Raw genomic sequence first — 27,298 nt, 5'->3', positions numbered from 1 at the left:
ACTTGTTTTTATGTGTATAAGTATGTGTGTGCACGCACCATTTTGTATGAGTGTATCTGCCGTGTCCATACACAGATATATGCACAATGTTTATACGAATGTATTTTACGTGCATAGATGTGTGTATATAAGTACATATGCACAGTTTTATACAGGTGTATTTATACGTGTCTATGTGTGTGGATAAATGCATATGCACAATATAAATATACACTTGCCCGTGCATATAAATAGTCACACTTTCAGCCGCCTGTGTTTACATGTGTACTGTATATAACTATATATTCGCCATCGTTATAGGAGTGTGTCCATAAGTACAAACACACGCGTGTTTCCGAGTCTCCCTAAATCGGCACCAATGCGACCGCAAGCATAATATATCGCGTTTCTGGCGTGCGGACAGATGCAGGCTGCAAAAGCCCGGTCTATAAACCTCCGCCCCGGGGTGAGAGGCGCATGGGCTGGGTGGGCGTTTGGGTGGATTTAAGCAGCAAACGATAAAGGCTAAAAGTATCGTGCATGTGCACGCGAGGGCTGGGCATAGGGCTATGGACACAGCAACGAAATATAGGGCGCCAAATATTCACCGGTGTGGCTGGAGCGCGTGAGGGTCTGAGAACGAAACCCAGGCACGTTTCTATTCGTGCGCGCGCGTGTGGATATGCACAAATCCTACATATAGTTCGTTTACTATCGACAATACGTAGCCTTATAACAAGCGCACAATTCTGCATGTGTAATATTATAATACGTGTGTACGTGCGTGCATATATATGCGGGTGCAGGTATAACGTGTGTAATACATGTGTATCTCGATAAACGCATGCCTACAATTATTGGTACCTACACACAAACACCTCCAGGGCAGGGCGAGATAAAGAGAGGAAAGTCTGTTCCTGTGTGCCCACACACCGCTACGTGTAACGAAATGTGGACAGGGAAGCACGCGCCGTACGTGAGCGTGTATGGGTGTGTTTGGGTGTATATGTATGCGTGTTTGGGGGTGCTCGGTGTGTATTTTGGGGGGTGGATGTGTGGGTTGGGGTGTATGTGCATGCGTGCGTTTGGGGGTATATATAGGTATGCGTGTTTGGGTGTATATGTATGTATGCTTGGAGGTGTATATGTGTGTTTTGGTGCATATGGGTGTGTGTTTGGGTGTGTATGTGTGCGTTTGGGGGGTGTATGTGTGTGTATATATATATGTATATGTATATATATATATATATACCTATGTGTGTTTGGATGCATGAGTGCGTGTTTGGGGACGCATATGTCTCTTCGGTTGTATATGGGGGTGTGTTTGGGGGTGTATGAGTGCGTTTGGGTGCATATATATACACGTGTGTGTGTTTGGGTTTATAGGAGTGTGTTTGGGTGTATATGGGTGTATGCGTAAGTGTGGGTGTAGACAGATACATATGTGTGTTTGGGTGTATGCATGTGTGTGTTGGGGGGCGTACGTGAGTGGGTGTATATGGGTGTGTATTGGGGTGCTGGGTGTGTATTTGGGGCTGTATCGGAGGGGCTGTATATGGGTGTGTATCTGGGGATGTATGTGAGCGGGCCTGTGTGTCAGGGGTGTCCGGGGTGCGTGGGGGTGTCTGGGCACGTCCCGCGTGCGCGCTGGGAGCTGCGTGTGTGTGTCGGGGCGCGGGCCCGGCGGGGCGGCTGGCCCGGGCACTTGCCCCGCGGCGTGGGTCGCCCGTCCGAGGCCGGCTGTGTCAGGACACCCGCGGCAAGGGCCCCCGTGTGTCCGCCCCGAGGGCACTGCTCGGCCGCTGTGCGCCGGGGCCCGCGGGGTGCCCGGAGCCGGGGGCCGGGGGCTGCCCCGGGGGACCTGCTCCCTCCAAACCCGGGGCTCCACCATTTTGCTGCAGCGGGGACAAAATGGTGGCGGGGGAAATCCGGAGAGGTGGCCAGGATCCGAGCCAGGGAAGAGCCCCGGCCGGCTCCCCCGGGGCAGGGGCCCGTGTGTCCGGCCTGGGCAGGGCCGCCGGCGGCCCACGGGCACCCGCGGCCCTGGCAGCGCGATCGCGGGGCCGCCTGCTTGGCAACTGCCTCCTCCCGTTCCCCTTCTCCAGGAGGGTAAACCTCGCCCCTGCAGCACCGCGGGCAGACGCACTGGCAGAGAAGTCGCGGCGGGGCTGGCCCGGGAGGGGGCTGTGGGTGCCCCCCCCCCCCCCACCACCCCGGTTTGCTCCGGGCAATCGCGATCCCTTCTTTTTGCGTTTTTAAATGCTACGAAAGAGGGGTTGTAACGCGCTGGAAATCATCAGGGGAGCAGATCGCAGGATCCTGCGCTTTTAGCAAGAGGACGGGCGCTGCGCAGCCCGGCTCCCGCCCGGCCGGAGACAGCACATCGCCCGGCTTCCCTCGGCCGGGGCCGGGGCCGGGGCCTCGCCAGCCCCACGCGCGCGGCAGGAGCTCATCGCCATCTCCCCTGGGCAGGGGAACGGGCCTGACCCACATTTTCGGCGGGGGCGGGAGCGGGGCTCTTGCGTCTCGGTTTTGGAGCGGCCTCGGCCTCGGGGTTTGAGAAAACGGAGAGAAAAGGAAAGAGGGGAGGGGGGAAGGCAAGGACAGGAGAGGAGAAGGAGGAAAAGGGCGAGAGGGAGACGGGGGGAAAGGAAAGAGAAGGGGAAGAAAAGGAGAAAGACAGAGGCGAAAAAGAAAGTGAAGAAGAAAAAAAAGGAAATGAGAAGGAGAAGTGGAAAGGGAAGGAGAAAAAAAGAAAGGGGAAGAGAAGAAGAAAAAAGGAAAAAAGGAGGAGGAAGAGAAGAAAGGAGAAGGAGAAAAAGAAAGAGAGAGAAAGAGAAAAGAAAAGTGAAGGAGAGCAAGAACAAGGAAGGGGAAGAGAAGGAGAAAAAGAAACAAGTAGAAAAAGAAGGAGAAAGGCAAGAAGAAAAAGAAAGAGAAGGAGAAGGAGACAGGAGCGAAGGAAGAAAAAAGGAGTGGAGACGGAGGGGAAAGAAAGAGAAAGCAGCAGGCAGAAAAGAAGGACAGGGACAAGGACGAGAAGGAGACTCGGGACAGGGAGGCGAAGGGAAGGGGTCTCTGGGGCCGGCTCCGCCCGGCTCCTCGGGCGCGGCGACCCCGCGGGGGCTGCCCCCGGCCACGGCCGCCCCGCGCCGCGCGCGACAACCAAGCCACCCCTTGTCCCGGCCGCAGTGTGTGTGCGTGAGTGTGAGTGTGGGGGGGGGGCAGCCCTTATTCCCCCACTTCGACTCTTTTTCCTTTTTTTTTTGGGCGGCCGGGGGGGGGGCTCCTGTTTCACGCAAACGAAATTAGAGACGCGGTTTTTTAACGCAGCCGCGGCGCGTCCTGCACCGGCGGGAGCTTCCCCGGAACAAATCCGATGCAGAGAGAAGGAAGCCGGAGAGACCTGGAAATCAAAGCCTATCGGAATAAAGTCCAAGAAAAATGCAATGCAAATGAAAGCACACCGCCATGAAATCCAGCAAGCCCGCAGCTCGCCCGGGGCGGACACGGGGTCCTGGTCTCCCGGGACAGGGGTTCACACCGGGGCTGGGCGGCCGCGTCTGGCCGGGCCGGGCCGGGTTTCCGCGGATGCCTGAGATCAGCGCGTGTGCACCCGCACGCGTGCGTGCAAGCAGGCAGGCGCCTGGAAAAGGCGTGCGCGCACCAATGCACAGCACCGAACACGAATGTGCGTGCGTGTGCAAACCCGTGTGGGTGTGGGAACACGTGGCAGCGTGCAAATCCGTACACGCATACGTTTGTTTTCAGATGTGCGTGCATGGACCCGAGCATATTGCTATGTTTGTGCGCAGAAACCGCGCAGGGCGGGTCGGCGCGCGCTGGGCTGCGCGCATGGGTTTAACGCGGGTTAAGCTCCCGAGTGCGTACACACAGACAAGGACATCGGATGCCGTATTTTCTGCGGTACCCTATTGCTTTTTACCGTATTTACATCTCGCTCTGGAGTCCCCCGAGCTGGGAGTTTTCCCCGCCTGAATCCTGCGATGTATCGGGGGCCAATAAACCGGCTTAAATCACAAGTCTGCCTTCCGGTATAGGTGCGCACATCCCCGCGGCTGCCTATAACGGAGGGCGGGTTTGACACGCAGCTGCTTCAGAATAAAGCGGGACAATCGAAGGCCGTTAATTCGACTTAGCCTTGATTGTCCCGGGGCAAAGCATTTAAAACGGATGACTTCGTAAGTGCTCGTGGGGGGGCGAGGGCTTGCAGGGTTTGTAGGGTCGGCTCTGGGGACACCCGCGGTGTTTTCAGCCTGTTATCCCGAGCCTGCCGTGTGGACAGGCGCCTCCCAGGGTGCTGGGCCCGAGAGGCATCGTGGCACTCACCGGGAACCAGCGGGGCTGGTTCCCATGCCGAGGGTCACTCGGGGTAACTCGCGTTTCGTTCCCGCGGGGCAGCGGGCTCGTGCGTCTGTCCGCTCCCGGCTTCCCGCAGGAGAGAAGCTGCCTCTGCCTGTGCCCGGGCTGCTCGGAGCTCCCCGCAGGTGCGGGCTGGCACACGCGCGTGCGTGCACAGAGAGCGGGGAGGGTGCACGGGGCTGCTCCCGGGGGACACGGGGGTGTGCTCCGCGCAGGTGCGCAGCACCGTGGCTGCACTGGCGGACCTGTCCTACACCCGCCCCAGTGTGCGTGGCTTGTCTCGTGTGTGTGTACTGCACACAGCAGGACGCCTGTGTGTACGCATGATCTAAACGTGCATATATTCTACTTATCTTCTGCATGCCTATATACCACACCTGCCACACATGCACATACTTCTTACGTGTGTATATGCTGCACCTCTTACTCAGTATATACCTATTCATACACTCTACATGTGTATATGTATTGCACCGATTACAGGCTGTACACACATGCACATACTCTATATGCACATATATCACAACTATTACACAATAGACACACAAGCACATGTTCTACATATGTATAAATATCACACCTACTACATAGTATGTACATAGTGTATATATACACATGCACTATATGTTTATATGCATTACACCTATTACACAGTACACAAACATGTGCATATTCCATGTGTGTGTATATCATATCTATTACACACTATACACACATGCATATATGTATCACACGTATTCCACAGTACATATGCACATACTCTATATGTATATGCATGTCTCACTTATTACACACAATACACATATGTATATAGTCTATATGTGTATATATATTGCACCTATTACACAATATACACACATGCACATATTTCGTATGTGTATGTATATCGCACCTATTATACAATACACACACACACATATTCCATGTGTGTACATACATTCTAAATAGTCTACATTTATAAAAATTCAATATGCATATATATTCTAAATATGTCATAAAGATGTGTGTACCCATTTACATAATTTTATGCATACCTATGCACACAGATGCACTATATAAATACGCCCAAGAACATGTGTATATAAAAATAAAATGTGTCCCAGCTTCTGTGTCCATTGTGACATATACACGTGCAAGTGCATGTTGGAAACCTCCTGGTGGGCTGAGACCACGGCCTGCTGCGCTGCCTGAGCTGGTCTTAGCGTTTCCTCGTGCTCCCCTGTCTGTGTCCACCTCTTCAGACTTGCCTTATTTGTAGGCTGCAGAGATCTGTGGGGCAGGGACTGTGTGTTGGTGTTTGTCTGGTGCTGGTCTGCGGCTGGGCCTCACAGGTGCTATTGCAATAAATAATATTAGTAATAATAATATTAGCGTTATACCCACACAGTGGATGTGGAGGCGTGGGATTTTTGCAAGTGCAGTTCGGGAGTTTCAGATCTTTTCCCTGTGAGGTGTTTCTGATTTGCTGTATCCCCCACCCCGGAGGTTTCTGGGTGTTGCTGGGGTGCTGGCAGGCTGCGACGCTGGGGTGGAAGTGGGGCTGGGGCATGAAGGGCACTCATGTCGTTGAGCGTGCTCTTCCGGGTGGACGATGCCAGCCTGCCCCTGCTCCCCCTCCCTGCCTCCCTGCTCTGCAAGGTTTGCAATCTCCCGCTGCCTGAGTCAGCCAGAAAGAGAAAGCAACTTACAGTGTTTTTTGCAAATACCAGGGCTCGCACAAATGTTGAGCTCATAAGCTGGTGGGAGCAGAGGAAGTAGAGCTTGGTTTGTGGAGAACTGGGCAGTGATGGTGGTAAAAATAATCCCCTAAAAGAAGGTGGCAAATTACAAACAAAAGACAATGGAGAAGAGAAGTTGGGAGTTTAACCAGGGCTGCAGAGGAACAGGCTACCAGCTGGAGGTGGGCTGGAGCACCGAGAGGCGGTGGAAAGATCTCAGTCCAGAACCCAGGCTGCGTGTCGAGGTCCCAGAGTCACATTGTCAGCGTTGGGGGTGACTCTAAAACACAGCAAGATGCAGTCAGCAGGACTGTGGATGGGGCATGATGTGTGCCAACCGGTCCTTGGACTGTATGTTCTGCAAGAAATACAGTCTGGAAGGCGGGGAGAGGTATGGGCCAGGCAAAACTGTTGCGCCGTGATTCTCAGCTGGCACCCCGGGATGCTGTGCGGTCCTTTTAAGGGTGCTACACAGTTAGCTGTGCAAACACCTGTCCAGCCAGAGATTTCCAATAGATGCCCAGAGTCAAAATCAGCTGGGCCTTGCTGAGCTGTTTGCAACAGAAGAAACCTTCCGGGATTTTTCTGTAGGCCAGAAATGAGCTCCAGCCGAGAGCTGGCAATTTCCGAGGGGGACCCTGAGTCTCCTGAGGCGTGCCTGGAGTCTCAACGCATTGAGGACAGCTGCTGCATAGAATAAGAGCACAACAATGCTTGGGTCGATGGTTTGGTCGTTACCCTTCGTGGAGTACGCCCCAAGCGTGTACAAGTGCCCCGAGAGACCAGATAGGGTGCCTGGCAGGGGGGAGAAGGCCACCGCCCTATATTTGATGGTGAAACGCAAGGAAAGCACAGCAAAGGGGATGGGTTCGGGGAGGCACGGAAGCAAACCCACGGCAGGTGGAGCGCGAGCGTCGTCGGAAATGCGGGGTCGTGCCAGGGCTGCGCAATGGGACGCAAAATGGAGGTCGGCCCTTTGTAAGCCCGTGAAAAGCATGTGTGAAACACGCTCCCTGCTGCCGCGGTCTCCGAGCTGTGCTAACACGCGTGCCCCTGAGGTGCCCGGGGTCAGAGAGAGGGATTTGGAGCTGCTTTTCCCTGGGATCCATGCAGCTCCCACTCAGGGCATCGCCGCTTCCCCGCAAAGCCTCTTCTGCGCCAGCATCCGCTTGTCCCCGTGCCCGCTGTGGCCCAGAGGCTCAGGCTGGGCAGAGCGGCACGGGGCAGTCTGTGCCCTTTCCCAGCCCCCGTCGGGCACCATGTGCTGCCAGGGTCCCCGTGGCCTCCGCTGTACGCCCCCGTGGTCCCCAACCCTTTTCTCTGTATCACTACCACCGCGGACCGCTCCACGCCCGGGAGACAACGCCACCCTGTCCCTTATGGCTTTCTTCTTGCTCCTCTTCTATTTCTATTCCCCCTGCCCCTCCCTCCGCTTTCCTATTCTGCCCCTCCCCTGCCCCACAGAAGTCCCCCCTCGAGCAGCGTGCACCCCTCTCTCCCGGCGGCAAGGAAGGAAGGTGGCACTGCTGCTACGTGGACGTTTTAGCCCCAGAGCCGCCGGGAGTTTGCAGGCCCGGAGCCGCCGCGCCGAGGCCCGTAATCCGCCAGCCGTGTGACGCCAGTCTCCGTGCTGCAGCACAGACTATGAGCCCCTTTGTGTATGTGCCCGCGCAAGACGGGGGACATGCTGGAGAAGGCCCCACATGAGCTGGGCAGCCGTCCAAGCGTGTTCTCCTCCCCTGCGGCCCACGAGCCACTGAGGCTTTCCCTGGGCTGGGTTTGTTTTTCGCTCCGAGTTATTCCCGGCGTAAGGTTGGCGGCTCGTTCGGGGTCTGCAGGTCACTGGAGGAAAACTCGCCGTGCAGGCGGGAAAACGGAGAGCTTGGAAATTACAGCTGGGCTTGGTTAGGGTTAAGCGGACACGCGGCTCCGTCTGTCTACACACCTACCTACTTCTTTACCCAGCTGTCGTGGTGTGCAGCACCGAAGCCCAGGTTGATCCTGCAAGGACAGACCCTTTTCCCTCCCCGCTGTCGTTCCTGGTCGCCGTGTCCCCTTCCCAGGTCCTTATGGGATGGGTGCAATCTTAAAGCCAGCTTTCAGGTCTGAATACTCACTTTCTAAAGTTTAAGAAGTCACCTGTGTTGGTTCATGGGTGCTTCAAACGAGCTGTTCCCACGAATGGAGCCGCCGTTAGACCACAGCAAACGGGGCGACTATGGGAGGCCGCAGGCTGGCGTGGGAACCTGTCTGGTGTCACACGTACTTTTTAACCGAGGAGGCTAGTACGGCCCATGAGTATGCCTAGCAGATAATGCCGTTGCTTGGCCCTTCGAGGAGAACGAACTCATATGAGGAGCAAACACAGGGCCCTTGTGAAAGCAGGGAATATTTGCAGGGAAATGCGCGGTGGGGTTTCCCTGATCAGTGGCTTGCCTCTCTACCCGGCTCCCAGCACAGCTTTTGCCCGCCCCCCACCCCGTGAAAATAATGGGAATGCAAGCGTGGGAGACCTGAGCTTTGGACTTCCCCCATCATTGGTCCTTGGCTTGGAAAGGTGACGGTGGCACCAAGGCCTCCCAGGGCTCTGCTGTCGCAGCGGAGAATTTGGGGCTATTCCTGGATATTTGTGTTTCCCGTCTGCCGTGCAGGAGCTAGGAATCCGGGGTGTGATGGGATGTAGATGTTACAGGCCCCGGTGCCATCTGCACAGGGAAGCCCGTCCCCCTTTTTCTCTGGTAGGGATCAGTGTGGATCACACCCGCCCCAGCCCTCGCCGTGAGCTCATGTGCAGGCAAGTCTTCCAAGACCGGATCTGTGTTCACCCCGTGCTTTGACGGAGCCTCATTTCACCTTGCTGCTGCTCATCCTCCTCCAAGGGGGACGCGCTCGACTTACAGTGTACCCTTGCCCTATGGGAACAAGGCGCTTGGGTTTGCCTTTGGGACTAGGGGTGCGTGGCCTGGCCACTACCCATCTCTGTGCAGCGTGGGGTAGTAGCTCTCCGGTCCCCCTGGGGCACTCGCTCGACTTCCCGGACGCAGAGCTGGGCTCTCCCTCCTGCTGTGCAGCGTGGGAAAGGCCAAGAGGTTGCAGCTCCCCAGCAGCTGCTCGCGATCCTCTCTCTGAGGCACGGAGCCTGGTAAACAAGGGAAGCAAAGCTGGACCCCGAGCTGTGCGGAGGCCTGGCTGTCTGAGTTAATGGTCTGTAGCATGCGTCTCTGGTGAACTCGTGTAGCGGCTGTGGGCATTGCCCGTGCCCTGGGGCAGCATGCTGTGGCGGGGCAGCCTCCACTTGCCCATCCACCTGCTCCCAAGGAAACATGCTGACGAGGCCGTGCCGGGGGCGTCCCTGCGGTTGCTCTCGAGCCCGTCGGAGCCTGAGGGCTCAAGCGCATCTGCAGAGAGATGCCCCAGGCCGGCGTCGGTCGCGTTTCTGGGTCTGGAGGGCAGATGTAGTTAGGGATCTTCTGGAAGGGCATTTTTAAATCTGCAGGTCCAGACGCCCTCCACCCAAGGGTGTTGCAGGAGCTGGCAGGGGTCATCGCGGAGCCCTTGGCCCGACTATATGAGCATTCGTGGTCATCTGGCCAGGTGCCGGGGGATTGGAAAGTGGCTAATGTGGTCCCCATTTTCAGGAAGGGGAGGCGCGCTTGGAGCCGCTGCGTGCCGCTGCCGTGGTGTAGACATTTCCCGGGACACGCGGCACGTGTGGGGTGGGTCTCTGAGGGGAGAAGAACCAGGAGCTGGAGCCTGGGGAAGTACTAGCACCGCCTTTCAGTAACAAATGGCTGCCCGGGAAAAAACAGCTTTGTGGACAGTTTTAATGTCGCCCAGCTGTTCCAGGGAGAAAACACAGAACAGAAGTGGAAAAAGAAATGTGTTTTTGGCAGTGTTTCTCTATCTCCATCACTGTCCCAGTCTCTAGATAGATAGATACATATCTCTATCTAGGAAATGCATGGAAATAGAGCTCGAGCTCGAGATAGAGATAGATCTTGCCATATGAAGCTACAAGGATATTTTTTTCCTTTCTGCTGTTATGTGTGTCAGGGTTGGTTTGTTTTTTTAAGCTTCCCCCAGGGGCGTTGGTTTTGCCGCAGCCCGGGCTGGGCCAATGCTCCTGCGGCACCGGCCCCGCGGGGTCCCGGCTGCAGGGTCCTGCCCCCGCGCTGAGGCTCAGACTGATGCTGCATTGGGGTCAGGAAGGGATCTTCCCTCTGGTCAGACTGGTACAGACTGGGGAGGTTTCCTGCCTCTGCAGCAGGAGCACGGCCCCTACCTGGGATCCAGCATCTATGAACCCCCTTTGCGGCAGCAGGATGTTGGCAGTCACGGCCCCCCTGCTTTCCCTGGGGCAGGGTCGGGGTGATGCCTGGGGCTGTATCGGGGTGACTGTGTAAGAGTTTGCATGATGGGTTTGGGCTGGTTTGGACAGGGCTGATCCTGCCTCAGACTGGAGGTGACCCCCGGGGCTCCCTTCCAGCCCCGCGTCTCCAGGATTTCTATTATTATATGAAACCTGCTGCTGCAAAGCAGACAGGATGGCCTTTGCCACTGTGCTTCTGACCTCTGCAGGTCCCTCCCAGCCTGACGTCTCTATCTGTTATGCCTTTTGGAAATCTCTGGGCTTATCTAATGAATCGTGCAGGTGTTTGCACATCTAACCGTGCTAATAGTCTGTGGCACCCTTGAAAGGATCTCAGGGGACCCCAGCTTGCCATGGCACATGGATGGGGCAATCCCAGGGCCAAGGACTGGGGGATTAAAGACGGGAAAGAAAGCAGCAGCCCAGAGAGGGCTCGAGAGCAACCGGTCCAGGCTTCCTCGTGGGCCAGCCTGCCGGCAGCTGCCTCAGGGGTCGAAACGGTTGTGCATCCCCTCTGAGCTAATCCCCCCTTTGCTCTGCCCTCTCCACCCTCCCCAGCCCGGGCGCCTTCTCACCCCCGGCCTGTGCTTGCGATTGCTCCTAGATGCCAAAGGGACCATCCGGGAGATCGTTCTCCCTAAAGGCCTGGATCTGGATCGGCCCAAAAGGACCCGGACCTCTTTCACGGCGGAGCAGCTGTACAGGCTGGAGCTGGAGTTCCAGCGGTGCCAGTACGTCGTCGGCAGGGAGAGGACGGAGCTAGCGAGGCAGCTCAACCTATCCGAAACGCAGGTAAGAGGCTCCTGTCCGCGTCGCACGGGGAAACTGAGGCACCCCGGCTTGCCCGAGGGCACGCCAGCTCCTTGCAACCTGCTGCCTGGGCCTTTCCCCCTCCAACCGGTTTGCAGGCTGGCCTGAGGGTGTTGGCACAAGGTGGAGAGATCGGCAAGGCCCAGGTTGGCGACTGGAGAGAGGATTTGGGCTGGGAAGATCATGTGCTAAACCCTCCATATGGTATTTCCCTGGGAGAGTGGATTATAAATCATCCAATTAGCAGCTCCCGCAGCTTCCCGCCGGTGGGACTCTCTCTTTCAGCGGTGACCCGCTCCCCGAGAAGCCAGGCGGGGGGCGCGGACGCTCACAGGGTAGTAAAGAGGGCGCAAGGTTGGAGGGAGGGCGGCACAATTGTAGTGCCCAGGTCAGGGAGGGGAAAGAAAGGGGCCCTGGATACAACCCCCTGCACTGAAGGCGCCGAGAGGCGTCCCCTCCCTCTGGAGCACGGGGCACCCCCGGCTCTCCATCCTCCACCGCCAGCATCGGCATCATCCAGGGCCCAGACTAGAGAAGCAGCTCTCTTAGTAGTAGGCTCCTATCCTCTGCATGGGCCAGCCCCTAGGAGAGGCCGTGTTGCTGTTAATCTCTGTGTCATGTGCCACCGCTTTGCGGGGAGCCTGAGCTTTCCCGTGGGGACCTGGCAGGGGACTTTGGCACGTACCCACAATGACCGGCAAGCTGTGCAGCTGTTTGCAGCGTTAAGAGGAGCACATGCAGCTTTGAGGTACAGTTCAAGGATGTACCGGTGACATAAGGCGAGGTGTGATGACAAAGGGGCTGTGGCCACCCAACGCCCACGTGAACAAGTTACCGTGCAGACAAAGCGTGTCAGCTAGCCAGACCTCGGAGAGATAACCCTTGACTCTGCCCCTTTGGGCAACCAGCCTTCGGTCTTCTCCTAGCAAGTCCGTCAGAAGGGTTGCTTTTGGATACGAGGATATGAGAAGCACCCAGTGTCCAGGAGAGTGGACAGTGTGCTCTGGTGGCTTGCCAGCAGTGTATTGAAACACCCCCTTTTTAAATGCAGCCTCTAGGACTGGCTGAATACATGTTTCATAGTTTCATAGTTTCTAGGGTCGGAAGGGACCTGAGCCGACCCCCTGCCATGGCAGGAAAGAGTACTGGGGTCAAACGCCCCCAGCAAGGTGTTCATCCAGCCTCCTCTTCAAGCCCCCCAGGGTAGGAGCCGGCACCACTTCTCTTGAAAGTTAGTTCCAGACCCTAGCCGCCCTGACCGTGAAGTCGCGCCTCCTGATTTCTAACCTAAACCTACCCCCTGCCAGCTTGTGACCGGTATTCCTGGTCACTCCTGGCGGTGCTCGGGGGAACAGGGACTCCCCCAATGCCTGCTGGTCCCCCGTGACTAGTTTGTAACAGGCCACCAGATCCCCCCTCGGCCTTCTCTTGTGGAGGCTGAACAGGTTCAGGTCCCGCAGCCTCTCCTCATAGGGCCTGCCCTGCTGCCCCCGATCATACGAGTGGCCTCCTCTGGACCCTCTCCATGCTGTCCACATCCTCCTGCAGTGCGGCGCCCAGACCTGGACGCAGTACTCCAGCTGCGGCCTGACCAGTGCTGCATAGAGGGGGAGGATCACCTCCTTGAACCTGCTCGAGATGCATCTGTGGATGCAGGACAAGGTGCGGTTGGCCTTCCTGACCGCGTCCCCACACTGCCGGCCCATGTTCATCTTGGAGTCAATGATGACCCCCAGATCCTTTTCTGCCTCTGCCCTGACAAGAGGGCAGCTCCCCAGCCTGTAGGTATGGTACTGGTTGTTCCTCCCCAGGTGCAGCACCTTGCACTTGTCTGTGTTGAATCCCATCCTGTTCTCGTCCGCCCACCCTTGTAACCTGTCTAGGTCTGATTGTAGCCTGTTGCTTCCTTCCAATGTCCCCACATCCCCCCACATCTTAGTGTCATCAGCAAATTTGAACAGGTGCTTTTTACCCCCTTGTCCAAATCTCTGATGAAGATGTTGAACGGCGCGGGCCCGAGGACCGAGCCCTGCGGAGCCCCACTGCCCACGTCCTTCCAGGCTGAGAAGGACCCATCCACTACCACCCGCTGGGTGCGGCCCTCCAGCCAGCTGGCGACACATCTGACTGTGTGGGTGTCGACACCACAGCCCCCAGTTTCTTAATGAGAACGGGGTGAGAGACAGTGTCAAAAGCCTTCCGGAAGTCCAGGAAGATTATATCCACTGCTCCCCCTGCGTCTAATGATCTGGTGATCTGATCGTAAAAGGCCACCAGGTTGGTCTGACAGGACCTGCCCCTGATGAACCCGTGTTGGTTGCCCCTAAGCATGCAGTCCCCTGTATGTCTCTGAAAGTAAGTGCGGCGTTTCATAAAGTCATAGGATCAAAGACAAGGAGGGTGGGAAGGGAGCTGGGGAGGTCACATCTAGTCCAACCCCCTGCTCCAAACAGGACCAGCCCAACTGCATCATCCCAGCCAAGGCTTTGTCTTAAAAAACCCCAAGGATGGAGACTTCACCCCTTCTCTGGGGAGCCTGTCCCAGTGCTTCACCACCCTCCTCCGGAGAAATGTTTTGCTAATATCCAACCTCAACTTTCCCTGCTGGAGCTTGAGGAGTCACCATGACTAAATCCATTTGGGCACTGCCCACTGATTTTAATATATTTGTTTCCCAGCAAATATCAATCTGTTGAATTTGAAGCTCTTTGAGGGAAGGGCTCTGCTTCAAGGAAACCTCTTCCATTGAAAAAAAAATGGGAAAAAAAGCATCAAAATGGCCCAAAGTTGTAATTCATCATTTTCTAAATGAATAGTTATTTTAGTTTTGGGTTTGAAGTGAGGCTTGGGGGTGGGGGGTGGGGGGGTTGACAGGTATATAAAGAAAAGTCCAAAATGAAATGAAATATTTGCATATTAATACTCTGAATATTGTTATGATTAAAGAGTATCGTGAAATGCTTCTGTGAACTTGATCTGTATAATAATAATGTTTCTAATATTACTACTACTACTACTATACTCCTCCTCCTCCTCCTCCACCTACTGCTACTTCTAAAATAATTGCAGGCCAGCCAGTAATAAAAATGTCAGCAGATCAAAAGATAAAGGGCTTCTACCTATAAGTTTCCTAGACAAGACAGCAAATGGGTGGGAAGAGTGGAGATGATGGATGTGAGTGGGACTGGGAATGAGCAGCTCTCCTGTCCAAAACGTTTTCTGAGATTTTGAATTTTTTTCTCGTTTCCAAACTGGATGAAAAAGGGAAAAAATCCTTCCAGAATCTCCTTAGGTATAACAAATACAGCAACAGCAATGATAAAAATAATTGCAGTGATGATGACGATGATACTACTACTACTACTACTAACTGCATTAATGGCTGTGAACATTTTGGGGGGGACTTTCACCTTTTGTCCCAGTTCAGGAACAGGAAACAAATTTCAAAATCTCAAAACCTCGTGGAACGGGAAAACTATTTCCTTCCCAGCCCTGTTCATCTGTGCAATCACCCTGGCCACCCCATGGCTGTCTTGCCTGGGAAGCTTATAGGCAGAAGCCCTTTGGCTCCTTGTCTGCTGACACTTTTATAAGCCGGTGTCCTGCTTGAGAGCTGTTGAGCCCCCGACGCAAGGTTGCCTCGCAGCATTGGGCCCATAAGATGCAAAGGAAACAGTGGCTCTTGGTTGACTGCTGATGTGATCAGGGACGTGCAGGGTGGATTTGCAGACTAGCCACGGTGCCACCATGAACAGGTGTTTCTTGTAGGTGGAAAGCATCCTGAGATAGATTTGTCTGAAATTTTCCACCCAGAACTTTTGTTTTAGACAAGGGGGAAAAAAAAAATCCCTCCCCTGAATGAGATGGGTGCTGCTCTCCATTTTCAGTGCGATGTTTTAGGTGCTGGTCAAAAAGCATCCATCCTTTTTTTTCCTAAACCCTAAACATTTTCACTGCCCAACTATACCTGTTGCAAGTTTGGGGTTGTCAGAAATGGTGGGAGGGAAGCTTTCATGTTGTGATGGGGGACCAAAAAGAGTCAGTAAAAATGAAAGCAAGGTTTTAGCCAAAATCCTTTTTCCTGGGGAAAAAGCCCTTTTTCCAATCAGCTCCCTACAATAATCCAAGTCCTTGCGGCAGAGGTGTGATGCTAGAGCGGGGCAGGGGCACATCAGAGCTCCCCTCTCCCCCCGAAAGCAAGGTGGCTACGCTCGGCTCCTTGCTGGGGAAAGGTCCTGGCAAGTAGCGACAAACCTCAAAAGCAAAACTGGGGTTAATGGGGGTTTCCAGAAAATGCCTGAATCCCTAAGACCCACCTAGTGCCCCCTGCCCAACACCTCCCCTTCTGCAGACCCCAGCCCCCATGGCTGGAAAAATTAATGATTTTTCATGAAAAACCTGTAGCTCCTTTTCTCCCTACAGCTTTAACTGGGAATTCAGGCTGGGTTGTGTCAACTGCAAACAACATCAGCAGATTTTTTATTGTTTAGTACCCATTTTCCCCCGACTTTGGAGCTCTCCCCACCCCAGTGTCCTCGCATTTTACCTGCTCAGTTAGGGGAGGTGTTGGGAGGAGGGGGAAGGAAAATGAAACACTGAAAACTCCCCTAAAAATGTGCTTTGGGTTTGGTGTGGGGGCACCCTCATAAAACTGGGACGATCCTAGAAATCGCAGGGCGTCTCATCTATAGCTGGTGCCATCGGTGCTCAAGAGCAAAGTGTCTTTCCTCCTCCTCTTGCTTGTCTATATAAAATCTGTGGGATATGTGTGTGTGTGTAGGGGGGGTGTATATGTATGCGTGTGGGTATGTATGGGGGCGTGTGCGTGTGTGCACTTGCACGCACACAGAGACCTCCAAGTCACTATTTTGCATTGTCTGTAGCAGATAATCCCAAGGAGAAGAGGGGACTCATGGAGAAATGGGGCGGGCAGGGCCCCCTGGAGCTCACACCTAGCCCACCCCCACGCTCCGGGGAGGATTGTCCCCGTCTGAACCCTCCCAACCTGCTCTTAAATTCTTCCAGTGACGGAGCATCCACCCGCTCGCTTGGGCCCTGTCCCAGCGCTGAGACACCTCAGAGCCAAAACATTTTTCTTCTTCACCATTTTGAGTTTTCCTCATTGCAATTGAAGCCTGTGACTTCTTGTCCCGTCTCTTGTGCATGCAGGGAACCATCTCTGTCTTCTTCAGGACATTTATTTGTCATATTAGAAGCTTTTTTTCATGTCCCCCCCCCCCCCTTTCTCTTCTCCAGACTAAATCATCCCAATTCTTGCAGTCTCTCTGCAGAGATTTTCTAGGCTCCTGATGATTTTCGCTGCCCTCCTTCGGCAGCTTTCCCATGTGCCTCTGTCTTTCCAGAGCTGGGGATCTATGTTGGAGGGAAGCCACGCTACCAGACCTGCGGGGACTGGTTGGCATCTCAACATCTGGGCAGCACGGGTTGTAGGAACCGGGAACCACATCCTGGTCCCAGGAGTGCTGATGCCATGGCTCTGGTCTGTGCTGAGGGCGTACGAAGAGCTTTGTTTCTCCCGGCATTTGCTTTGAGGTTCCTGGAGCTGATGAAAAGGCTCCCACTGGTTTGGTGGGTTTTGGACCCGTCTTTACCTATTGGTACCTCTCGATCTGTCTCATTCCCTGGGGGGACTGAAGGGCATGTGTAGGAGTAGCGGAAAGGCTTGGGAACAAAGCACCTTCAGGCCTCTTGTCCTGTCCTCCTCCTTCTACATTTCTCCCCTATCCTTCTTAATCCTTTCCCTTCCACGAAGCCATTCCCAGAGCCCATTCCCCCCGGTCTCCCTCCTGCACCCTGCCCTGCTTCATCTCCTAAAACCATCCGCAATTAAATCATTAGCGCTGACAGGGAGGTGTCATCCAGGGGCTCCCATCAGAGGAATAGGGTAGCAGGGTGTGATTCCCCCCTCTCTGCTCATTGTTGCAGGCTCTCTGTACACTCAGGCAGACGCCAGCGTATCTGTCACACTTAGTCCGTGCTTGGGAGGTCATCTCCTCTGCCACGAGGGCTAGCAAGTCACGCACTTGGTTCCTGGCATATCCGTCCATGAATGGCAGGCCAACCCCATCCAGCAGGCCAGACCTGGCCTCCGGGCTCCACGTGGCATCACTGACCTATATCACCGGGTGGCTCTGCTGTCTCGGTTAACTCCAGGAGGGACATTTCCAAAGGAAAATCGGGGCTGGATATCTCATCTGACAAATTCTGCCTCTTCCTTTATGGGTGAAATATGCACAAGCTGCTTTCATCCCCCTCCTCCCCCCACCGCACTGCAAGGCCTTAGTTATGTGCCAGGATTTGCTGGGTAATTGCTCCATATAATTCTCCGTCTGTACATTATTTGCTCCTGGCTTATTGAGGCTGTAGCATTCAAAATGCAAGGTGGGTCGGTTAAATTGAATTGGTGACCTACGCCATGTGATTGTGCATCTATTCCCTGATTGGGTGAACACAGCGAACCATTTCAAGTTGAGGAATGCGCCCTAAATTTGCTGCTCTGAGCTTTGCTTACTGTCAAGATCCTCGACACGGCCTCCATCCAGCCCACCCCGTTACGTGCAAAGACAGAAGGCGGCAGCAGAAGTGAAACAATCAATTTTTCATCAGAGTGAATTTTTGTGGTGGTGGTGGGGGGGGAAATGAATCTAGGTCTTCATTTCTGCAAAAACGGAGGGGTTCGGTGTGTGATGAGATGGAAGGAGACACGACGCCCGCGCAGCAGGAGAGAGGCGGCTGAGCACAGTTGAGAAGCAAGTGCTCAGCTTGGGGCCTGCAGCCTGGAAAGACCTGGCCCAAGAAGACAACTTGAAACAGCTTTTCTTTTCCCCTTTTGCAGGCATCACAGCTCATGGGATCCTTCTCACTGGGTCAGGGGCAGGTGGCCCAGATCCTGAGCCCGTACCCTTTGGGGAGCTGTTGAACGCATCGCGTTGCAAAGGGAAGCCGTCTGGGAGCCAGCGGCTAGTCCAGGCTTTTGCTACGCGCAGAAGAGCGGTGTCCTCCTGGGTCAGGGCAATGGGCCCTTCAGCCCAGCATCCTGTGCCCAATGCTGGAGGAGAGCACTGACCTAGATAGATCTAGAGCGATTTATCCTCTATTCATTACTACCCCCCCCCACCCTGCCACCCACAATTATTGGTTTAGAGGAAACGTCTCCAGCCACCCTGGTCAATAGTTTTAACAGCGCGATCAGCCATGAAAGTCTCCAGTACTTGCCTTGCTGCAGCTTGAGCCCATTGCTCCTTGCTCTGTCATCCACACCCACCGAGGACAGCCCAGCTCCATCCTCTTGGCAGCCCCCCGGCAGGGAGGTGAAGGCTGCTATTCAACCCCCCTCGGTCTTCTCTTCTGCAAACTAAATCAGCCCATTTCCCTCAGCCTCGTCTTTCTTGTCCACATCCTTCTTGTTGGGCAGTGCCCAAAACTGGACTCCAGGGGAGGCCTCCCCAGTGCTGAACAGAGCAGAAGCACTGACATGACCACAAGTGAATGGCAACTTCAGTGATGCTTTGACAGGTCTCATCAGCTGGGACCCCAGCCCCTTGGTCCATTAACCCCCGAGGGATTCTGGTTTGGGTCAAGGGGATGTCCCAGCACTCAAGACATTCATAGTCCCAGTGACATTCGGTGTCCCAGTGACTTTAAAATCAGGGTGCGGGGAAGCAGGAAGGACCTAGCGTCACAGAGCCCGACGGCACCTCTCAATAAACCCCCCTCCTAGTTTCATATTTTTTTAGGGCCTGGAAGGGACCTTGCAGAGCATCTGGTCCAGCCCCCCTGCACTTGGGCAGGAAAGACAGCTGGGGTCAGATGACCCCCAGCAAGGTGTTTCCCTTTCCTGTTTCTCATTTTGATCTGCGTCAAAGTTTCACAAGAGAAACCACCCAGGCATTCACACAGGCCTAAACCCTGGTCGTGAGCCAAGGAGAACGGAGCTGGTGTATTTTGATCCATTTCTTGCAGGTGGGGAAAGAAACCAGGTCACCAAAGCTGGCGAGGCTTTCTGGCCTCCTCCCATGGCCTCTCTGCCAGACTTTGCTGGAAACCAGCCAGAACCATTTGGCTTTTTTTACTAATCTCTGGAAACGACTTTTTCTTTTAAGCCCATTGCATCCGTGGTGAGAAGTGCATCATGCAGCCCGAGCCTGGATAGACACAGATACATCCTTGTGCGCGGCGGGCCTGATTCTTCCATGATGCCCGCAGAGAGCTGACGGGACTCGCGGAGCCTCTGTGGCTTTCAGGCGGTGTCGACAAATGCAGAATTTGGCATCTGAGAGAAAACTGTGTCCGTCGCCATGCCAGGCTTTGTCTCCGGGACACGCTCTGGGGACTTAGGAGAAAACACAAAACCTTTTCTAGGTATTAAGAGACAGCAAAGGGCTCGCTGGGGAGAAACTGAGGCAGGATAACTCTGGCAAACCCTCTGGTTGTAGGAAGATGAGAAGCCAGAAGGGCTGATCGGTGTGGCAGGTTGGCCTGAGGATCATGGCTTTTCTTCTCCTAGCTTGTGAGTTCAAAGTCAGGGCCAGGTCCTGGCCATCTAATACCATGAGGTCAGGGGCTGGGTGGGCTGTTGGTATCTAGACCCAGGGCCAAATGAATTTATAAGTCCAAGGTCCATTGTATGCTTGTGCCAGTGTCTCTACTATAGTCAGGCCCACCTCATTCCTGTAAAAAAACTCAGTTGAAAAATAAAATCCCACCTGTGTACTAAAACTGAGATCCTGATGTGGACTCTTGCTGGCAGGGAGCAGATCTTGGTCCTTTTCGGCAAAGTCCCTGGTGGATTTGGAGGCAGCCGTATAACCAAGTGTTCAAGTGACAAGAGACACTGCTTGGTAAGCTCTTGGAGGCACAGAGCATCTTATTGTACAGCACCTAGCGCAGGGAGGCCTTGGGCCATGACTGGGAATCCTAAGTGCTGCCACATTACACAGTGGCATTATCATTACACAACATCGTCAAGGATGTGGACAGGTTGGAACGAGTCTAGTGCAGAGCCACAGAAATGATCCGGGGTCTGGGAGGCGAGACCTAGGAGGACAGGCTGGAGGAGAGAAGACTGAGGGGGATTTGAGAACAGCCTACAAATCCCTGGAGGGTGAGGACAGAGAGGATGGAGATGTGGCTGCAGGCCTAGGAGCAATGGCCTCAAGCTGCAGCAGGGGAAACTGAGGCCGGACGTGAGGGTAAACTGTGTGACTCTGAGGGTGGTCAGTACTGGGAACAGGTCCCTTCCAGCCCGAATGTCATATCGTCCTATGATAATTATGTAGGTGGACCATCCTGCTCTCACTTATGAAGTGCGTGCCTTTACAGGTTGACATCCACACACACAAACCTCATAAAAAGGGGGAGTGCTCCATGCCTCCTTCTGCAGGAACCATCCTAGCTCATCCCGATGATCTCCGCTTGACTGGAAATCTGAACCCCGTGCACGTGCCATCAGGATCAGCCCCTCAGTCCCTGTCTGTTTTAGTATGGGGAGTAGCTTATAGATCCTTCCACTTCCCTAGAAGCACAATTACCTACGAGGCAATGGCCGTATTGGCACCTCTTATCCAGATAATGACAAATCAGTATTTCTGATCTGTACTGCCAAATAAGGTCAAAATGGTGACAATATTTTTAAAAAATGTTGCTTTAAAAAAAAAAGAAGTAAAAGTTTTGGACTCTCAGGGCGCACCCGCACATACAATTAATGCTATCCGAGTTTACTCCACAGTAACTTACAGCAGAGTAAATCCATGGTAGGCAGAAGTTTACATGTACAATACATGTACCGTAACTATAGTGGAGTTAATTTGCTACCTGCATGTCCAGGTAGCAGATTAACTGCACAGTAGACTAATTTACTGCGCAGTAAGCATCTGCATGTGTAGAAGGTGACACTTTGCCATGCAGTCAATTAGTCTACTGTGCAGTAAAGCCTTCTGTGTAGATGCACCCTCATTGAGAAACTCTCAAGCAGGTGGCAAAAGAAACCCCCCAACCTGAATGTGTTCATTAGGAAAATGTCAGGTTTATTAGTATTAAAGGCTTCTGATGACAGCTCCTCAGAGAGATTGGCCAGGTTTAATATGCTCCTTGTTGTAGTAGGGTCGGAGAGGTATTGTAGTCATGATGGTCCAGGGAGAGGCAGGGGTTTATTTCCCTTGGTGATACCTTTTATTAAATCAGCTGTCTAGTTGGGAAGGGTATCAGACAAAATTGGGGGCACAAAGTGCCTTTCATAATTGCATCATTGGACCTGCATGTCCAGGTTGTCATGTTTAACTTCAATCCCAGAGCAGAAGCTATAGCTGAGTCAAAGGGCAAAAGAGACTCAAACTGGGGAGGAGCGGTCTCTGGGCACGGCAGTGGTCTCTCCTGCTTCTGTCTTGGGCAGTCGCTGCTTAGTTGCACCGAGGTGTCCATGTCTAATAGAAGAAGTTGTGGTGGGTAGGGTGCATCAAAGCCTTCAGCGGTCGGTGTGTTTGCTAGGACAGATCTTCTCTGCCCACACCTTGGAGATGGCTTTGATGCGACCCCGTTACAGCACCGAGGTTCATCTCTCTGGCACCACAGTCCTCGACTATCCCCTTGAATAGCACCAGTGTCCAGGACCTTGGAGCATACGAGTGATTGGCAATAATTGTCTGTGCATGTGGCAGCTCCTGCCAGGAGGCCTAAGACTGACCTGGTCACAGAGTCTGAACTCTTCTCCTCTTGCTCCCAGCGGAGGTTTCCATCAGGAGAGGGGCAAGGCACGTTGCAAGTGGGGATGGAGGTGTGAAGCTTGCGCTGTCTGTGCCCATGATCGGCTCGGCATCCTACAGGGCCCTGTATCCTTCGTGAGAGGTCCTGCCCGCAGCCTCGGTCCGCCAGGCTTTGCAAATAAACAGCCCCACCAGGTAAACGAGTTGCTAATTTAGGACCCCAGGATGCCCAGCGTCCCGCAGTCTGTCCCGATCCTGGTTGGTCTGTCTGCGTTACAGGGCAAATAAAAAGCTCTCCAATTCCGTCCAACTAGAGCGGGTTGAAACACTTCTGCTGAGACTTGGGTTTTATATTAAAAATTAGGATTTTTCAAAGTCATCCTTTGTGAATAAATACATTCAGAATCATTCTTTGTGAACAGCTCTTGCGTTTTGCAGTCTTTTTCTGGAGAAAACAGAAATCCCTAAACTTATCCAAAAATTTAAGATTTTGATTTGGGAATGAAGTTTCCATTTTGTGATAATTATTATTTTTTTTTTTTGCAAATGCAAAAAAAAGACAAGTCTTTCAGAAAATGGATTTTCTGCCTTGTAAATAATGGAAGATTTAAAAAAAAAGATATAAAGCAGATCAATTTGTCAAAGATTTGATTTTCTCAGGAAACACCAAAAATATTATGTGTTATATGGATCAAACTGCTTCATTCCAGTCCATTTTCAAAATGTGCACTTAGACTGCTATCGTCTGAAAAGCATGACGTATAAAGTAAAATCCTCTTCAGTATAAAAACGAAAGCAAAAAAATGGAAACACGCTAGAAATATTACAAGAGGATATTTCAGCCCTCAGGGCGTTTTTTAAATTTCATGTTGACAATCAGAATGAATCCAGACTGATCCAATTTCCAAAGCAGCGAATGCTGTTTTGACTAGCATTTTTTCACTAGTTCTTATGAAAAATGATTTTCTAACTCCCCCTGCCCATGACATCACAGGGCATCATCAGAGCGTGAAAGGGCAGATGAGGTCAGAACAAATCCCTGAGTCTTCCTTATTCTTCTTCCTGCTCCTGCTCCTACTCCCATTCCTATGGCTATTCCTATCCTATTTTACAATTAAACAGTAGCGCCTAGAGCCCTAGGGCAGATCCAAGGTCTGTGGCAGTAGAAGCTGCTGAGAAACTGGCAATGTTTCCTGAGAGCTGTGAGGCTCACGGAGGGAGCTGTGAGATGCCTTGCAATATGAGCATCGTTAGGGGGGCAAACACCTCCACATGATGAGCAAGATAAATCTGGAGATTTCTAATAGGCATCTCCACTCTGGCATCCAAACCACCTTGTCTGCAACAGAAGAACGGCTCCGGTACTGTATTTACTCGATTCCAAGACTAGCTATTTCCACCCCATTTATGAGGAGAAGCCCCTCGTCTTGAAATCAAGTACGGGGTGGCAGGGGCAAGCACCTGCTGCAGCTCCAGCTTGGCCCCAACCCTGGGTAGGAGTGAGAGCTGCAGCTGCTGCCTGCTCCCTCCGCTCCTTCTGTGCCCCCCGCCCCCCTTAAGCCCCCGCCCCTATGCGGGCTTGAGCCCCCTCGTCACCCCTGCCCCCCCTCCCCACTTACCCTTGCTCTGGTGCTAGCAAGCTTGCAAGCTAGGGGTGGCCCTAGCCCAGCCCTATAGCAGTGGGGGCAGAGGCTCGGGCAGGGGGAGGCTGGAGTGGGGCTTGAGTCAAATTATTGGAGGGTCATCTTAAATTCAGAGTGGTCTTGGATTCAGGTAACTATGGGTATTCTTCTGTCATCCCGAAAGCATGAAAGCAAGGGGGGGTTGAGTCCAATAAGGGGTGTAAAATGGGTGATCGTTATCATTTGAGAGGAATTTTGATAGCTCCAATATTTCTCTTGGAAACAAACCCTTTGCCAGCCCCTCTGTGAGCTGGATCCCTCTGTGACAGCATTTCCTTGGAGTTTTTTTTCCTTGCAAAAATATGTATTTCTAGAGCTATAAATAAATATAGATATATAACTCCACCTCCCACAGGCCGTTGCTCCTTCTAAGAAGGAGCCTGAGCCCATGCTGCCTCCAGCCCGAAGGGGAAGCGTGCAGGGCGCAGGATGGTGCGTGTGAGCACACCACTGTCTGGTGCAATGTGTTAGCAGTGTGCATGCGTGTGCCCAGCCTTGTGACAGGCCTGGATGCTTCCTGGGTGTGTCGAAAGGCATGTAGAAGGGACTGGACCCAGGAGATGGCACTGCTTTCCCACACTTCCCTGTTCCCCTTGGGGAAATCCATCTTTTGAGATGGACGCTCCTCCGGGCAGGTACCCTGGGGTCCTGCAGCAAGAAATAGCAGCACTCGGAGCTGTGCCTCTTCCTTGGGAGCCTGGTGTGCATGTGCACATGTGCAGGCACACGCAGACATGCGTGCACACAACATACCGCTGCCATTTTGTGCAGGCCCCTGATCTTCGTGGGTGTCCAGATGCCACCCTGCAAACTGGCCCTCCCTTCTCTTACTGCAGGCTGTTAGCAGGGGGGAAATCCTCACACGAGGCCTGAGCTAAATCTGCAGGCAGGTGCTGGGGGGCAGTACGGCCCCGTGGTGTGAGCGTGGGCGTTGTCTGGCTTTGTGCACGTATCCAGATGTGACCAGCAGCCCCTTTGAGCGCCTGATTCGGCGAGGTGTTGAGGTCCGTCTGTTCCTCGCACATGGCGCCGACTGCATCGGTCTTCGACGTCACTCTTCTTCTTCCTCCGCCTTTTGCTCCATCTTTGCTGTGCAAAATACCCCCAAAATCCCATTTTTTCCCAGTGCTGCTCAGAACACAGAGACAAGCCGGGCCAGATCCTGCCGCCAGTGCCCCCCGCCTAGATTCAGAGGGAACTGCTGATTTCCACAGGGCTCCTCCTGATTTACAGCGGTGTTACTGGGAATAGGAAATGGCCCGCGGGTCCCTGGGGGGTGACAAGCAGCGAAGTGACGCTTGCCGTGGGGAATGGATGTTAGCCACAGCACGGGCTCGGGAGAGAGAAGCCACTGACGGAAGCCGCTGTGCATGTTAATACCCCCTGGAGAACTGAAACAGCAGCTTTCAAGGAACTCTCCGGGGGGCATGAGAGAGGTCCCCCATTTCCTGGTGGTGGTGTCTGCTAAATGGGATGGAAAGATCCTTCCCGTCCTCCTTGTCCGTGGTGGAACGGGCTGGGGCTGTCAGAGCAGGCGATAATGCAGCTGTTCCCCCTGCCCTGCAGATGCCACCTCTGGGCCGTGCCCCGTGTAGAGGAGCCTGTGTTGCTCTTGAACCTGGCACGTGTCCGCACGTGCAGGCATGCATGCACACACGTGCACTCAACATACCTGTGCAACATAACTTCTGGGGGGGTCTTGCAGCTTTCTCGTGCAGGGCAGAAATGATAGCTAAGGCAGAGGGCGAGACACTGAGCCGGCAGTTCAGATTATGCATGTATCTGAGGTCCTAACCCAAGACTCTGGACACCAGAAACCATGCACTTAACACAGACAATAGTTTCATGGCTTGCTATAACCGGCCTGGTCAATCTCTGCGGTCCACAGGGGATGACAGGCCCCTTCCCTTTCGAGGGGGGAATCCCGTCAGCACTGGTGAGTAGGTGCATCTTGAATAAATGGCCCTTACTTGGTTGAATCACTGCTCCTACATACTTCCCATTTTAGGGGATGCTTTTAGTAACACAATGGGCTTAACGCAAAGCAGTCTCTATTGCTATTGCCCATGCTACTATTTCTCTTACATGGCATACTAACAGCATCCTGGGCTGCATGGGTAGCAGCGCTGCCAGCTGATGGAGGGCAGTGATTCTTCCCCTCTATTCAGCACTGGGGATGCCACATCTGGAGTCCTGTGTCCAGCTGTGGGCCCCCCACTGCAGAAAGGATGTGGACAAATTGGAGAATTGTCAATGAAAATGGTTGTGGGTTGGGGGATAGGACTTGTGGAGAAAGGCTGAGGGAACTGGGCTGATTGAGTCTGGAGAAGAGGAGACTGAGGGGGACTGAATATGAGTCTTCACCTCCCTGCCGGGGGGCTGCAAAGGGGACGGAGCTGGGCTGGTCTCAGTGGGGGCAGATGGCAGCACAAGGAGCAATGGGCTCGGGCTGCAGCAAGGGAAGCTGAGGTTGGATATTAGGGAAAACTCTCTCCAGAGGAGGGTGGTGAAGCACTGGAAGAGGCTGCCCAGAGAGGTGGTGGACTCTCCGTCCTTGGAGGTGTTGAAGACCCGGCTAGACAAAGCCCTTGCTGGGATGATGTAGTTGGGGCTGGTCCTGCTTGGAGCAGGGGGGTTGCACTAGATGTGACCCCCTGAGCTCCCTTCCCACCCTCATTGTCTGATTCTATGATCTCTGCTTCTTTTCCCACCCTGACAAAGGGCATTTTGTGCCAAAAAAGCTTGTCCAATCTCTCTCCCAGCTGCAGGGCTGATTCCAATATAAGATATTACCAAAGAAACCTTGCTTCTCCCCCAGGTCCCATTAGCATTCACAGATCAGACATTGACTGCTTCCCCTGCCGAGAGCAGGGCTCAGGACTGTCTCTCTTCCTTCCAGCATGCTCTTGTTAAAGCCTGGCTTGGAAAGTTGCCCTTTGGTCTCATCTAGAGTGGAGCCCTGCATTCAACCCTAGGATCGAAATGCTCCTGCTTGTTGCAGATGCTCAGGTCTAGGGCTAAACTTTGCAGCTGCCTTCTTGGTCCAGGTTCAGCCAGACCCAAAGGCCAGGTCCCAAAATCCCCACCTGCATTTGGAGGTTGTCCTCTTTTTATCGTTGCATCTGGGGCTGGCTGGTAGCAGGAGGGGCTGCCGACGCAGAGGGTAAACCCTGCTTTGCCCCCAGCGCTCGCTCCAGGCAGCTCAGGACGATGCTTCGTGCAATGTCTAAAGGCTGCTGGGTGCAAAGAGGCGAGGCAGCTGGTCAGCACTGTGGCTTGAAACAGCTCATGCCATTGAAGCGTAGGGGACTTTGGAGTTAGTTGCACTTGTGGCCAAGGGGGTGGCTGAAGTCCTGCCGGCTGGTCTGAGCACGGCCCCCCGCCCACGGCTGTTCTCCTCCGTGCTTCCTCAGCTCAGCGGGGCAGAAGGAGCTGGTTTGGGGAAGCTAATTGCATGGAGCAGGTTCCACTTCTGCAAAACCTTGTAGGACGGGTAGTAGCTTTGCAAGACCAAAGCCAGCGCCTGAGCAGATCCCACCGAGGACTCTCCGTCACTGGAGGTGTCAAGGAGAGGTGGGATGATCCAGGTGCAGCGATGCCCATGCTCTGCTGTGGGGTCGTCCCAGGCTTTTGGGC

The 27,298-nt window shown here is 53.8% G+C and overlaps 1 protein-coding gene across 1 annotated transcript in view; it reads left to right on the top strand.

Annotated features, from left to right (window-relative positions):
• The window catches only part of VAX2 (ventral anterior homeobox 2), a 49,204-nt gene that overhangs the window by 3,465 nt on the left and 18,441 nt on the right, over positions 1–27,298 (top strand). The window contains exon 2 of the mRNA XM_090034668.1: positions 11,054–11,241. Within this exon, the coding sequence (XP_089890794.1) occupies positions 11,054–11,241 (188 nt within the window). The remainder of the gene's footprint in view (positions 1–11,053; positions 11,242–27,298) is intronic.

The sequence above is a fragment of the Crocodylus siamensis genome, chromosome 2 (genome assembly GCF_052110815.1).
Source record: "Crocodylus siamensis isolate JL-2025a chromosome 2, ASM5211081v1, whole genome shotgun sequence".
Lineage (NCBI taxonomy): Eukaryota > Metazoa > Chordata > Crocodylia > Crocodylidae > Crocodylus > Crocodylus siamensis.
Note: the sequence above shows the minus strand (reverse complement) of the source record. Positions and strands in the feature narration are given on the sequence as shown.